This window comes from Pelophylax lessonae (genome assembly GCF_965119305.1).
Source record: "Pelophylax lessonae genome assembly, chromosome: 5".
Taxonomy (NCBI): Eukaryota; Metazoa; Chordata; class Amphibia; order Anura; family Ranidae; genus Pelophylax; species Pelophylax lessonae.
In genome coordinates this window covers 53,079,494-53,096,059 of record NC_138772.1, presented here as the reverse complement: position 1 = coordinate 53,096,059, position 16,566 = coordinate 53,079,494, and the positions used below count along the sequence as shown (strand labels likewise).

General features: G+C 45.0%; 1 protein-coding gene across 1 annotated transcript in view; it reads left to right on the top strand.

The window, feature by feature from the left end:
* The window catches only part of VPS50 (VPS50 subunit of EARP/GARPII complex), a 428,941-nt gene that overhangs the window by 232,305 nt on the left and 180,070 nt on the right, over nucleotides 1-16,566 (top strand). Inside the window, exon 11 of the mRNA XM_082258038.1 lies at nucleotides 357-455. Within this exon, the coding sequence (XP_082114164.1) occupies nucleotides 357-455 (99 nt within the window). The remainder of the gene's footprint in view (nucleotides 1-356; nucleotides 456-16,566) is intronic.

The window sequence follows — 16,566 nt, the reverse complement described above, 5'->3', positions numbered from 1 at the left end:
CCCTTGCCTAGAGCCCCAATAGCAAGCCGCTTGCTGTGGGGGAGTTTGTGCTGATTGCGCCGGAGCCAGCTCTGTGTGTCCATTGACAGCAGCAGGAGCTATTGGCTCCCACTGCTGCCTCTCTGTCCAGTGAGAAGAAAGAGAGCCTCAGTTCTTGCACAGATTGCTGGATGGAGATCTGGCTCAGGTAAGTATAAGGGGGGCTGGGGGAGGTAGGGAGCTGCATTCAAAAGGTTTTTACCCTAATGCATAGAATGCATTAAGGTAAAAACCTTGTACCTTTTAGAGTCCCCGTAATGTTGTCCTTCTTACCGTAAATCATTTCTTACGTAATTATATATTGCTCTTTCTTATAGGAACAATTGGATGTTGCGCTGTCTAAGATCTGCAAGAACTTTGATGTTGCTCATTACACAAAGGTGCAGCAGGCGTACAGACTACTGGGGAAAACGCAGGTAAGGTGACATTTCACTGAGAGCACAGAGTCAATTAGTGAAAATTAATTAAACCACTGGGCACTGCATAATATTAACCTGCAAACAGAGTTTGTGACATCTTCATGAAATTGGAAGCCTCTGGGTTTACGTTGAAGACCAGCTTCAGGCAACCAGCAAATTCAATTAGTGGTCTGCTTCTAATGTTCAGGAACATTCTAATTTTAACTGCGCTTACTTTACCATAGAGGTAAACTCCATACAAATATTAACACATAATAATAAGATGCATAATAAACAGTGCTGCTATTTGTTTTTAAAAAAATTCTTTAAGGCCCTTTGACACGGGCGTTCCGTATGTCCGTATATCATCCTATTTTTTTGCGGGTGATATACGGACATAATGTATGTCAATGGCATTGCGGATGTCAGCGGATGACCATCCACTGACATCCGATTTTCGTCCTTTCAGTTCTGTTCCGTTTTTTGGAATGGAACAGAACCCTATTTTTGTTCCGTGTAAAAAACGGAACGGATGCAAAATCGGATGTCAGCGGTGTCTTCTGCTGACATCCGCAATGCCCATAGACATACATTATGTCCATATATCATCCGCAAACGGATGGGATGATATGCGGACATACGGAGCGGATGACACAAATGTCATCCGCTCCGTGAAAAAAAAAAAAAAAAGTGCCGGAGCGGATCGCAATGCGGTCCGCTCTGTGTGAAAGAGCCCTTAAACCACAGCCTAACCTTCAGTCTTGCACACTTGTACAGGCTACTTTGCTGTACTGAAATTACTTGCACTGATTTTACTGCACACTTTGAGCTTTTCACAGTGTGTGTTAGAAACTGCAGCAAGTCAGATAGGTCTCGTCTGATTTCCTGACTAGAGGATGTCCGGCATTATCTAGGCCTTTCCTCCCCAGCCTCACTGTCCCTGGCTTACCTTTTTCGATAATTTCAGAAATGAGTCGTGTAGGTTCTGCATCACAGATGTGCAATCAGAGTGTAGTAATCGAAGTTTAGTGTGTTAACAGATTTATTGTGGTGAAAAGATAAATAGCAACTCGCATTGTGACAGTTAAAATCAGGCTCATCGCATAGTAAGGGTTTCCGATGGACAGTCTCCCAACAGCAGGGAACCCCAGACTAAGATAGCTCTGTATGATAAAGGCTTGGGGTATGGGAATTGGTAGTAAAGATATGGAGGGGTACCATCATCCTACCAAAAGAGATCTAAAGAGAGGTTTAGGAGCCCCCAAACGATAATCAAACAAATGGTGAGGCCAAAGGCCTATCTCCCCTCATGGACTGAATGACAAATTCCAATGTATAAAAAGTATAAATGTATTGGACAAACAATATAAAAGATATATACATTATGCATATAACAGAATATGTTCCACATAGGAGACCATAGACATGTATATATGAACAATCAATGAAACGCATGTATGGCATGAATGCCACAGAATACAGTTAGCCTGACATGTTTCGGACTGTTAAGGGGTCACGTATCTAGATAAAAGCAGATGTAAATACAGTATCTGACAAATTTGCACAAAACACAATAGTATGAGAGCATTTTGTAAAATATTACTCACAACACAGTGAAAGATAGATATGCACAATATCCTTCAATGCAGACACAGAAAAATCGCTGATAGAGAGATACTGCTGATAAATGGAGGTTGGAGTCCCGCCTATGATGGTGCGGCACACAGGTGACCACAGACACATGCATGATTGCAAATTCTGATGTGAGACCGTTATTACATGCTGTGTGTGTGTGTTAGAGGACTTGAATGTAAGACAGGTAAGACTTTTTTAGGAAAATGGTACATTCCTGAAAGGAGAGTGGGCTGGCTCGTCCATATAGTCAGTTTACAATGACATTCCTTTTGGTATCAGTTATTTAGGGTAACCAGAATAACGAGGATATTAGAGTTTATTTGTGAGGCCAACATTGATAAGGAATATGAAATATACAGTTTCCCCATCAAGGTGTTCGGCAAATCTTGCCCAAATATAAAGCTGAACTCTGGGATAAGCAAATGTCTAAAATACACGACTCCTATCATATGAGTCATATGTATTGTTTCTTGAATCTTGGTGTACTTTATGTACTGTATATCTTCAGATCAGTGCAGTAATCCAGTGTGACACTTTACCTCTGAGGAGGAGCTTCCTGTAATGGAAGACCGGTCACTGCTGTTCTCACTCTAGTGTAGGGTGACTGGTCATATCTCCACCCCCTTCCTGTAGTCTCCTACAGGTAGCCTGTAGTGGGTGGGATCTGATTGGCCCCTCCCACAGCTCTGGTCTCTGCACAGGCTATGAACTGCACAGTCCTAATGTCCTCACTACTTGCAAAGGATAAAATCTGGTTTTAAAAAGCCATTTGGTGTACAGGAAGCCGATTTTATATCCTTTTTCTTTTCCAATATTTATTTATTTTTTGGGGGTTTTAAAACAGGTTTACAACATTCAAAACATGTAATTAGCTTTTACCCAGAGCCACAGGACATAAGGTTTCCTAAATGTTTGCCTGGCACATATTCCCAAGCAGCGTCATTTGATAGAACCTTTTCTTATTTACTCTAAATGAAATGGCTAAATAAGATTACGTTCATGAAAGTGGGCGGCACAGTGGTGTAGCGGTTAGCACTTTCACCTAGCAGCAAGAGGGTCGTTGGTTCGAATCCCAACCACGACACTACCTGCCTGGAGTTTGCATGTTCTCCCTGTGCCTGCGTGGGTTTCCTCCGGGAACTCCGGTTTCCTCCCACACTCCAAAGACTTGCTGGTAGGTTAATTGGATCCTGTATAAAAAAAAAAATTGCCCCTACTGTGTATGTATGTATGTGAGTTAGGGACCTTAGATTGTAAGCTCCTTGAGGGCAGGGACTGATGTGAATGTGTAATGTATTTGTAAAGCGCTGCGTAAATTGACAGTGCTATAGAAGAACCTGAAATAAATAAAATAAAAAAATAAATGAAAACGGGAACCCGTAAATCAAAAGGGTCTGCAACCACCATGACAATTCTAATGTAAGCATTCATACATACACATTCAAGGGCCAATTTAGACAGCAGGCAATGACATACCAGCATGTCTTGGGAGTGTGGAAGGAAACCCATGCAGGCATTGGGAGAACATGCAGACTCCAGGCAGGTAGTGTCATTGTTGAGATTCTAACCAATGTTTCAAGTGTTGCTAGACGAAAGTGCAAACCACTTAGCCACTGTGCTTTGCCCATACTATGTCTCCAGAAATGTAACTTATCCACAAGTCATTTGTTTTTTTGCCTGCAATTTCAAAACGCTCATTAAAATGACAATTCGCAGAACGCGCATTTCAGATGCAAAAAATGTTAATGGCACCTAAAAACGCAGTAAATCACGCTGCATTTGTGGCAAATTGCATTGCGTGAAGCTTGTTGCCCCAAAAATAAATGTTCAGTTGCTACTCTTGGGCCACAAGCTTCACATGAGTTTGCCGCGATTGCAGCGTGATTTATCGTGAGATAATCGTAGGAGAACCGCACTGCGCTTTAACGTGCCATTAAAATGAATGGCATTTGAAATGTGCATTTTGCAATTTGTCATTTTACCACAGCGTTTTGAAATTGCGGACAGAATGGCAATGACTGCGTGTGATTTAAAAACCCTAGGTGTGAATGCAGCCTTAATGAACCTTTTGAAGTTGCGGGCATTATCGTGGCGGTTTCGCCCGCGGTGCACAACGACGATGTATGAATGGAGGCCTAGCCCCATTCACACTGAATCTGTCTCTGAGATTGTGTGACTTCACTTGAGGTCACACGATTTTAAAGTCACCGGTCAGTGCGACTTGGCTGACATCTGTGCGACTTCATGCACAGATGTAAATGCAAGTAGCACCTGAAAAAAATAGTGCAGGATCCTTTTTTTTTTCAAATCGGTGCAGCACTGAAAGTCAGAGTCTCGCCGATTTGAACAACTTAATTGCTGACAATAGGGTTTGAATTGTCATGCGATTTGAACCTGTCAAATCGTGTAACAAGTTGCACCGCTGTGAACGGGTGCTTAAAGCGGTTTTTACCTCACATTGCATGCCAGCTGCCAGCCCCTCTCTTGAATTCAGCTGTAACATGCAGTGTAAATTTTTTGTAGAAAACGAAGCGTCTAAATACCATTTTTGCAGATATCTTCAGGCTGCTGGTTACGTGACCACAGTGTCAGGGCTCAGCCATGCTAAACCATGGTCAGTTTACAGGGGGGAGGGCAGCACTAGACAGGATCAGCCAGGTATTTTAGGTGCTACAGGGGGCCAAATGACACAGTACAAGCAGTGTGCTGTATAACATGCTTTAAAGGAACAGGATCCTTTAATCATAATGCATCTCCAATTATCTGTGGTCATCTGTGAAGGCAAAAAAGACTGCTTACAGAAAATCCATGTTCTAGATCCTATATTGACAAAGGCTTTATTATGAAGTGAAGGAAATTAGAAAAACAGCCACAGAGCTGGATTACGAGCATTTTGTAGGCAGATCAACCCCAGACACTTTTTCTTGGTTTAGTGTTTGCCTTTTACCCCAGAGCATTCGTTATCCCATTCAGCTATGCTGTGTATTAAACCGGGGTAACACATCACATAATCATTCCCTGGCCTCTCAAGCTCTTTCCTAATTAATTTGAAAAATTATCTGCTCCAGATTGGCTTTAATCAGCATGCTGTAATCTGCAAAGAAATGATCTACAATTTAAATTGCATATTGTAAGGGTTTCAAGTTTTATAAACAAAAATATTTTCCAGCCATATGCAGTATCTCATCTTGCACTGGTGAGAGCTTAAAAATCATACCAATTGCATAATACATATATGCATTGTAGCAAATTCCGCTTCCTGCTCTGTATGTGCAGGCCCAGTCTAGCTCCGTACTGCTTACTGTACTGTATGTGTGTGCACAGTGTTGCACAGTACTACTTCTATTCTATATATGCAGGCACAGTATAGTATAGTACCCCTTCCTATTCTGTATATTCAGGCACAGTACAGAACCCCTCTCTATTCTGTATATGCAGGCACAGTATAGTACAGTACCCATTTCTGTTCTGTATATGCAGGCATAGTATAGTACACTACCCATTTCTGTTCTGTATATGCAGGCATAGTATAGTACAGTACCCCTTCCTGTTATGAATATTCAGGCATAGTATAGTACAGTACCCCTTTCTGTTCTGTATATGCAGGCATAGTATAGTACAATACCCCTTCCTGTTATGAATATTCAGGCATAGTATAGTACAGTACCCCTTTCTGTTCTGTATATGCAGGCACAGTATAGTACAGTACCCCTCTCTATTCTGTATATGCAGGCACAGTATAGTACAGTACCCCTCTCTATTCTGTATATGCAGGCACAGTATAGTACAGTACCCCTCTCTATTCTGTATATGCAGGCACAGTATAGTACAGTACCCCTCTCTATTCTGTATATGCAGGCACAGTATAGTACAGTACCCCTCTCTATTCTGTATATGCAGGCACAGTATAGTACAGTACCCATTTCTGTTCTGTATATGCAGGCACAGTATAGTACAGTACCCATTTCTGTATATGTGGTCACTGTATAGCATCCCTACACATTGCCACTTTCTAAAGTGCACCTCTCAGTACCTGTTACTGCATTAATAATTTCCTGAAATGTCATAATATACAAAAAACAAATACTTTTTTTGTACCTTTTTTATTATTGAAAAGCTCTACAATGTCCACCTGCCCCACGCTTTCTGAGTGGAAGCGTGAGGTCAACCTGGTGATGGAGGCGGAACGGCGAGTTCACATCACAGGGCAGGGAGGAACGCTTTAAGGACACCTGGATGGGGTGGATGTATTACTCTGATGAGATCTCAGATGTGCACACACGTATTATTAGCGGCTGAGCTCTAGGGATCCGGCCTGGCCTTCTCCTGCCGGGGGCCCGCGCCCCCAATCCGGACCTCCCTTTCCCTACCTGTTTTACCTTCCCTGTTTGTCTCTTCCCCTTTACTGTCTCTTCCCTTCTTTTTCTTCCTCCTGACTTTCTTTCTCTCTCAACGTCTCTTCCCTGAGGCCAGTGGCTGATTCTGCTGAAGTATATGCTGTAACGTGGATACTAATGTGCACTGATGTTAGCACTATGTGTGGTGTCTGTCGGGCTCTCCGGGCTCCTTTGTGGAGTTCCCCCTTTTTTTGGGCGGCACTGACAGACGCGGCGCATCCTGGGGGTCATTGGATGTACTTACTGTTTGGCCGATATTGGCACATGCCTTCACAATGCCTGATTGACTGACCCCTATGGACACTCCTGTTTCACTAATGATGTCCGGACTGAACATAATGCCGATTGTGCCTTCTCTGTGTTTCTTTTTCTAAATGCACTTCTGTACTACTTTGTTATTCTATGTTTTTTGTATGTGAATTTGAACTTGATAAATAAAGATTATTTAAAAAAAAAAGAAAAGCTCTACAATGTCTTTGTCTAGGCTGTAGTGCTATCATCAATTTTCTGCATTAAAGGAGTAGAAAGGCCCAAGCATTCCGTTTTGTCTGGAGGGGCAATATCTGAATCCATAACCGACTTAAACTAGACACTGGCAGTTGAAAAGGATTGAATAGGTTTATTGAAAATATGCAGGAAACCAGCACGTTTCAGAGATCTTCTTCAGGGCTAGCAGCAATTAGACCACTATGGTACAGGAACTAATGAAGCTGCACAATAGCAAATAATTATCTCTAATGGCAAGAAAATTATTAAATTCGTTTTTGGGGAAAAGGGTACTCAAATGCTAGGTCCACTTTAAAGCTGACATTTTATCTGCTTACATTTGCCTTTCCTGGTTTTCTCTTTCATTCATCCTTCTCGATTCTTCTTAATCATTGGGTTACACTGCCCCCTACAGGAGTAGGACACTAGGCAGGAAAAAGCTTGACTACGCCTATGAGCAGTCCCAGGTTGTATACACCCACACTCATTTATAGGCACTCAGTGTTTTTCTGCCTAGTCATCTGCCTAGTCAGGAGTAAGGACCTAGTTCCTTGCTGGGATCTCTGGTCCTGGCCATTTTTTTTCCTTTCAAATGGATTTTTTTCCTATCTTTGGTATTTTGTTCGTGTGAGACTCTACTATCAAGTGACGGACTAGGCGACAAACTGGATAATCAAGGTTCAGAGGGTCCCCCCAGTCTGGTCAGCGAGCGTGCGCAGGCCGGCCGCAACATAGCAATACTGGACGGGGGCTGGCCTGTGAGTTAAACGTCTCACAAGGGCACATACGACCTGGCCTCGGCCTGAGTTGCAGCGCTCCTCCTGGCTGACAGCCACCCACATCCTGATGGAGTGGTGGTCTGTCAGGAGCGGTGCCCACCCTATTCCTGGTATGGTAAGTAGCTGTCCCCCTCTGCCCCTGGGGGGTTTTTGGGGTGAATGTGGGCCCCAAATTTGTGGCTTTACGGCCTACTGGTAGGGGGCTATGTGGGGCGGCCTCAGTCAGGGTGGCGGAAGCCACTACCCTCCATTTGGGCATCCGCCCTCCCCTCTGCTGCCTCTGGGTGGTTGGCTACGCTGAGGCTTGCGCCCAGGCGGCTGGGCATCCACATAAATTTAGGCCGTGGCTTGCAGCCTACTAGGCCATGCATCTAGCTTGGTGCCTCCCTTGGAAGGGGTGGCGCCGTGGGGGCAGTTTAATTTTTAACTGCAACCATGCCACTGTTGTGGAGGGTACCTATGCCCTTTTTAGCGCTGTGGGACATCAGGATACCCTGCCTGCGCGTCCGCATCACGGCAGGCAGCCCCCTTTTAGGGGCCTATTTCCTATTGTGTGGGCCTCTGTGGAGGGGCTCGGAGGGTGACCCCCCCCCCTTGTTTTTTGCGGGTTCCAGTAGGTGGTCCATTCGTGGACCCTGGGTCAGCATCCCCCTTGCTGGATCGCAGTCGGTGGCCCTCCCCTGATTTTTGTGTTTTTCCAGGTGACCTTAGTATATAGCGTCCACCGCCCTCCCCTGTCCATCAGATCCTGAATCTGTTTCGGCCGCCACAGACGCGAGTCACCCTACTTGGTCTGCATCCACGCACCCTGTGTGCTTAGATAGTGCTGATGATTCCTCTGCTCCTCTAGCCGTGCATGAAAAGGCGCTGGTGGATGCACTGATTGTGTCAGAGTGTGAAATTTTAAACATGGCAGAGATTCTGCGTCGGAGGCGCTGGTCCCTTAGGCACCACAGGACATCCACTGTGGCAGGGGTGTTCCCCTTTCCTGCTTACTTTGACAACATTGTCACATAACAATGGGGTTGTCCAAAATGCACTCTTGCGGTCCCTAAGCGTTTTGCTATGCGGTATCCTTATAAGGATTCCCTGCTTAAAAAGTGGACGGTCCCACCTGTGTTGGCCCGCCGGTTTCCAGGTTAAATAAAGCTACCTTCATTCCGCTTGAGGAGTCCTTGGCTTTTAAAGATCCTGTTGATAGGAGAGCGAGGCTCTGGTCCGCCATATTTTTCACTATGGCTGGTTTGGCTTAGGCCAGTATTTACTATTGCCCTGGTTGTCGCAAACTCTGACGAGTGGGCTAAACGTTTATGCCGGGACCTGGAGGAGAAATGGCTTCCCTCTGCCTTTGCGGAGCTGGCAGATCAGTTGATCCAGGGGCTTACAGTGGGTCTGGATTCGGGAAGAGTCCAGACTGCCAATCAATGTGCTGGACCTCCGAGCGATCGGAATTTGTCTGGATCATTGGACAATTCGTCTTCAGGGATGCCCGGTACTAATTCAATCGGACGATGCCACGGCGTGGCCTATGTCAATCACCATGGGGGCACAAGAGTGTCCTTGCGGATCGGGAAGTAGCCGGCATTCTAAGGTGGGCAGAACGATCGTTCCAGCCCTCTCTGCTGTACACATTCCATGGAAGGTACAGAGATTTGTGGCATTGTCTGGGGATCCTCTGGCCAAATCGCTGCAGATGCATTAATGGCTCCTTGGTGTCAGTAACGTCTGATTAATGCCTTTCCCCCTTTCTGATTTCTGCCAAGACTCCTGTGCAGGATCGAGGCAGCAAGGGATTCCGGTCTTTCTGGTGGCTCCAGACTGGCCTCGCCTGTCTTGATACGCCAATCTGATATGGCTGGTCGCCTATGCTCCTTGGAGACTTCATCTCAGGGAAGATCTGCTTTCTCCATGACCAATCTTCCATCCTGCTTTACAGTCTCTGGTTTTAACGGCTTGACTGTTGAATGCCAGGTGCTGCAGGATAGATGTTTGTCTGAATCTGTGATTCCTACGCTTTCAAAGGTTAGAAAATCTACCTCTAGGAAGACCTACCATTGTATTTTGAAGACTTGGGTGGTGTGAGTCTTTTAGGGTTATCCCTCGCTCCTTTATGGTGGCTCGGATCTTGGCTTTCCTCCAACGGGGAGCTGAGCAGCGCCTGGCCTTGAGTACCATCAAGGGCCAGGTTTCGGCCTTGGCGGTTTTCTTTCAATGTCCATTGGCCACGCTTTCCTTGGTGTGTACCCTTATCCAAGGAGCTTGACACTTGGTTCCTCCAGTGCGGTCTCAAATTGGTGTTATCAGTTATCCAGGAATTTCCCTTTGGAAATATTGGGAGGTTCTCCTGCTTATGTTGTCCCAGAAGGTGGCCGTTTTTGTGGCTATTACTTCTGCGTGTAGTGTGTCGGAGCTGGCGGCGTTGTCTTGATCGTTCTCCTTACCTGTTGGTTTACAGAGCTAAAGTGGTTCTTTGTCCCTGTCTGTTGTTCCTTCCGAAGGTTGTCTCTGATTTCCATTTGAATGAAGACGTGTTTCCTTCCCAATGTCCCAGGCCAAAACATCCTAAGGAAATTGCTTTGCATTCCCTGGATGTGGTTCGAGCAATCAAGGTATACCTGGCAGCTACGGAGTCTTTTAGGAAATCAGAGTCACATTTTCTACTTTATGGTTGGACCTTGAGACGGGTTAGCCGTTTCTGCTGCAACCATTTCCAGATGGATCAGACAGACAGTGATTCAGGCCTATTCAATTAGGGTTCAAGTTCCTCCTTTCCCTATAAAGGCACACTCTACTCGGGCGCTTAGTGCCTCCCTGGCCTTCCGTCATCGGCATCAGTGATGCATGTTTGCAAGGCAGCCATCTGGTCATCATTTTACAAAGTTTTATAAAGTGGATGTGTTGGCATCTGCGGATGCTTCTTTTGGGCGCAAGGTTTTGCAGGCTGCTGTTTAGTGGACCTGGTCCTCTTTGAGGGTGTATTGTTTTTTTCAGGTGAGCTCCAGTTGTTTTGGTTGAGCTCAATGTTATCTGGTTGGCTATGGTTAGCCTTGGGAATTTTTTTCTGCTATTTTCCCACCCCTTATGTTTAACACTGATTTGGGATGTCCCAATGGTTAAGCAGAATCAGGAGCCGTGTCCGTCAATGAACGAAAGAAAGAATGGGATTTTTGACTTACCGTAAAATCCATTTCTCTGATGTTCATTGATGGACACAGCACCCACCCCTCTGTGGAGTGGGCTTTCTTCTGACACTGCTTGTAACAAAACTGAGTGCCTATAGCTGAGTGTGGGTGTATACCCCCTGGGACTGCCCATAGTCGTAGTCAAGCTTTTTCCTGCCTAGTGTCCTACTCCTGTAGGGGGCAGTATAACCCAATGGTTAAAAAGAATCAGGAGCTGTGTCCATCAATGAACATCAGAGAAATTGACTTTACGGTAAGTTTAAAAATCCAATTTTTCCTTTCCTACTCATCAACATACTAGTAAAGTTTATCTAAAACCTTTCCGTTTAAATAACGCATAACTTACTTTAGATCCAGTGATGTAATTTGGTCTCTGTACTTTTGTGCCACGCAGAAGGATCATGGCATGTAGGGGGGTCTGGAAGTGTATTGTACATAACTTCCTAAAAAACATCACCGCACACACTGCCTTAGTACTCCTCCCAAGAGCCCTGATGCAATCTGTGAGCTGGCTGATGGGTAGGTGTCAGACCACCCTAGGTACCATCCATATGTGAGCCAAGATTGAATGAACTGAAATTCTCAAAATGAAAAGAGTAGGACTGAGGAGGAAAGAGCTTAATGATGCTGGATATCCTCCAGCTAGGAAATGAGATGGGCTCGATATGACCTGGTGCAGCTTTTAATGCATACTGTGAGAAGCTCCAAATGTGCAGTAAAATTTTGCAGTTTAGGTACAGAAGATCAGCCTGTACACCTGTGCAAGATGGAGGGCTGGCGTTCAGCTTTAAAGTAGTTGCAAACCTCAGACATGAAATATTAATAAAGCATATCCCTCTAGAGTGTGTACTTGTCTCATTCCAGTGCACTTTGTGTCATTTCTGTCTACTATAGGCAAAGTGACAGTGCTGTATGCAAGTATACCCAAATAAATACTTTACAATCCTTAAGAGTGTAAATTCATAAATCCCACGGTGTAAAATCTGAAAATGCTAAATTGATGTTATATCAAAAAAGCGTAACAATAAACACAACAAAATATGATAAAAAAAAAAAAAAAGTGCTCTGGTGCTACCATAAATACCCACATATGAATGTATCAAACTGATTCAACAAACCTACCGTATTTTTCGCCGTATAAGACGCACTTTTTCTTCCCCAAAACTGGGGGGGGGGGGGGGGGGGGGAAGTTTGTGCGTCTTATACGACAAATACACATTTTGCCTGCATTAAAACTGCCCCTAACTTTGTGTGGTGCTTGCTGCTAGCCAGAGCCAGTGTAGCAGAAAAAAAAAAAATCATTGCCACTAACCATTAAAGTAATGCCTCGTACACACGCAACGATTATCCGATCGTCCGACTTTTGTCCAGAGTGGTGTTTTGTTGGTTGGAATGTGCCTAGACTGCACACGAATTTTCTCGGCCAACAAAATCTACTTCAGAAGTGACGTCATGTGCTGGTTTACTTTCCGTGTGTTTTTTCTTCGCTGAGCATGCCCAGTCTTGCTCATCAGATTTTTGTCTGCTGAAATCTGTACTGACTGACGGAAAATCGGCCGTTGTGTTGACGGCCAACAAAAATTTTATAGTCTGCACACCAGATTTTTTTCGGCCGAAAAGTCGGAGTCGGTTGTCGGAAGCATCATACTAACAAGCCGAAAATCGGCCGATCGGACGTTGGCCGAAAATTCCCGGCCAATAATCGATGCGTGTGTACGAGGCTTAAGTGTTGCGGCCGTGGCTGGTACTTGGGAGTATTCAAATTACACTGGCCGCCGTCTCTGTCTCGGCTCCAGTGTGTGTGTCACCTCCCTATGCTGTTGACTGGCCGAGGCGAGCGGGGCCGAGGTGAGCGGCAATGCCGATTGGTTTGGAGCAGTGTGGGTGTGCGGGCTGTGGGCGGGAGCCAGAGCAAGAGAGCGGAGCAGCTTTCCAGGCAGCACAGCACAAGAACGAACCCGCTTACCAGTTACCACAGACAGTGAAGGCAAGACAAACAGGATGGTAAAAACCTCCACTGCACCTCTCTGTGAGCCCCCTAGGTTATAAACACGTACCCTTATGTCATGTGACTGGCGCTTTGTATGATTATTTCAGCCTGGCTCTCCACATCGGTCCACTCACTGACACCTCGATCAGGAACCTGTTAAATTAGACCGCCAGCACTCCTGATGTCTCTCAACATCTGTGGCAACCTCATTTAATCGTTGTTCTGAGGCGCTGGTGGGTTCCTGTACTCAGCTTTTTTTAGTGTCATGTGACCAGCACAGCACCAACCAGTACAGTGCAGACACAGATTATACATCATCAGAGTACTAGAAACTCCTCAAAACTTTCCCTGAGGACAGCAAAGACCTGAGAATCTTTTTTTTTTTTTCTGGATTTTCCTCCTTTAAAATTGGGTGCGTCTTATATTCCGGAGCGTCTTATACGGCGAAAAATACGGTATAACAAATGTAACAGTAAAGTGCTACAATGTTTCCAAAAAAACAATGTAGTATTTTTCTATTACTTTTCTTATATTTGTTTGATACATTCATATGTGGGTATTTATGGTAGCACCAGAGCACTTTTTTTTGTCATATTTTGTTACAAGTTATGTTTATTGTTACGCTTTTTTGATATAACATCAATTTAGCATTTTCTGATTGTTTTACCGTGGGATTTATGAATTTTGCACTCTAAGGATTGTAAAAGTATTTATTTGGGTATACTTGCATACAGCGCTGTCACTTCCTTGCCTATATTTGTGATTGAGATATTCTCAATAAGATAGCAGCAGTATCGGGTAAAGATTAATTACCATCTAAGGCCCCTTTCACACTAGTGCGACGCAAAATCGCATGACAAGTCGTTTTCCATTATTTTCAATGACCCCGTTCATATCTGTGCGTTTTGAAGTCGCACCGACTTCAAAGTAGTTCCTGCACTACTTTACCACGATTTGATTGCGTTTTGAGCCATAGCCATTGCTTTCAAAATCGCGGTAAAATCGTGCCGCAAAATCGCTGTAAAATCGCGTTGCATAAGTGTGAAAGGGGCCTAAAGGGTAAAAAGGTGACAGCCTAGGATTGACAGCCTCAGCTCTGTTCCTATGTGCTGTGTAATAGGGTGTGCGTCCCTTCCCTCCAATCAACTCTCACTGAGCTCTACAGAGTGTAACTTCAGCTCCCCGCTCTCTGCTTTCTGGAAGCTTAGACTAGCTGTACAAATTCTGTGCTTTGAATGGATGTAGAGAAGAGAAGGCTGCAGATAAACAGGTACAACGTATGTTTGATATTTTGTCATCTCTGTGGATTACCTGAGACCAGTCACTTCACTGGGTGTATGTAAGGGTTTGCAACCATTTTAGTGACATCCATGAGCCAGGGGTGCCTTCTTATTATTTGTGTGTCACTGTTGTCTTAAAGGGTAACTCCACTTTAGTGGGGGGGAAATATAGCAAGTAAAGAAAAAATAATATAGCGTATACAATTGCGATACAAATCATATTGTAATATAATGTTATTAAAAATGACCTTTCCTTTTCAATCTGCAGCTCTGTAATTTTCTGAAAATGCAATGCAATATGGCTACCTGGAGCTGTTCTGTACACAGAATGTATACTGACCACATCCGATTTCTGTGCGAACTGTCAGCTCGCACTGCGATATGCATTCTGATCTAGGGGTGTCGTTAACTTTGAATTGACACCCCCGGCGTATCGCATATGGCAGTGTGAACTGCCTGTGCTGCGGATGCGATGCGGGAACACGCAGTATATTCGCAGCCTTCCTGCATCGCAATAGTGTGAACTGCCTGTGCTGCGGATGCGATGCAGGAACACGCAGTATATTTGCAGTGTTCCCGCATCGCAATAGTGTGAACCAGCACCAAGGTAAATCTTAAGGAAAATTTGAACGTATGTCCATCCTTAGACTTATGTGGAAGTTTGATGGTGCATTATGTTATCAGACAACTTAAACAACCCTGAGCACTTGAAAGTTTCCATTTTAACATAAGTAAGTTTAGCAAAGTACAAAAAAAAAAAGAAAATGTAATTAAAATACATCTAAAGAAGGCATGTTTGTGAACCAGATGGGGAATAAACATTTCCGACATTAAAAACCGCCATTAAAGTTTGTTTCAAATTCTTTAATTTGGCCGATTCATTTTTTTTCTCCTAAAGCAATGCAATGTGGTTTCTGGAATTGCATTTCGTTTTCACTTTGCTCATCATTACACACTAAAACGCTTTTAATGTCAGTGTGGTTTTATGTGCATTTCTTGGAATAATATGCCTGTTTGTCTTCAACTATTGCAACTTTCTTCTTCCATTCCTATGGTGACTTTGTTGGGGGAAAAAAAGTCCCCAGTAAAAAATCAATAATACGGCTGTGAGCGGCAGCTTCACTCTCTTCTAGCAAAACTAGAAATACCACTGTAATCTTCAGCAGCAGACAGTAAATCTGGCCACCACCACCCAACCGACTTCTCTGTCAGTAGGGTGTCCTTACTACTCCAGGGACCGGCTTCTCTGTCAGTAGGATGTCCTTACTACTCCAGGGACCGGCTTCTCTGTCAGTAGGATGTCCTTACTACTCCAGGGACCGGCTTCTCTGTCAGTAGGGTGTCCTTACTACTCCAGGGACCATCTTCTCTGTCAGTAGGATGTCCTTACTACTCCAGGGACCAGCTTCTCTGTCAGTAGGGTGTCCTTACTACTCCAGGGACCGGCTTCTCTGTCAGTAGGGTGTCTTTACTACTCCAGGGACCATCTTCTCTGTCAGTAGGATGTCCTTACTACTCCAGGGACCAGCTTCTCTGTACGTAGGATGTCCTTACTACTCCAGGGACCGGCTTCTCTGTCAGTAGGGTGTCCTTACTACTCCAGGGACCATCTTCTCTGTCAGTAGGATGTCCTTACTACTCCAGGGACCGGCTCCTCTGTCAGTAGGATGTCCTTACTACTCCAGGGACCAGCTTCTCTGTCAGTAGGATGTCCTTACTACTCCAGGGACCGGCTTCTCTGTGAGTAGGATGTCCTTACTACTCCAGGGACTGGCTTCTCTGTCAGTAGGATGTCCTTACTACTCCAGGGACCGGCTTCTCTGTCAGTAGGATGTCCTTACTACTCCAGGGACCGGCTTCTCTGTCAGTAGGGTGTCCTTACTACTCCAGAGACCGGCTTCTCTGTCAGTAGGGTGTCCTTACTACTCCAGGGACCAGCTTCTCTGTGAGTAGGATGTCCTTACTACTCCAGGGACCGGCTTCTCTGTCAGTAGGATGTCCTTACTACTCCAGGGACCGGCTTCTCTGTCAGTAGGATGTCCTTACTACTCCAGGGACCGGCTTCTCTGTCAGTAGGATGTCCTTACTACTCCAGGGACCGGCTTCTCTGTCAGTAGGGTGTCCTTACTACTCCAGAGACCGGCTTCTCTGTCAGTAGGGTGTCCTTACTACTCCAGGGACACACTAATGATACAGTGGCTGGTCCAGTAGGTGGTCCGGATATCCCCTGAATATGAATGGTGTATAAAAAGAGGAAGGCTCCACATAGTGTGATTCTGTTTCCCAAATGAAGTCACGTGGGCATGACGCTACGCATCGGGACCGAGCGATAGTCTAAACCGAAAGTGTCGCCGGAGAACGAGCTCCCGACTCGTGGATT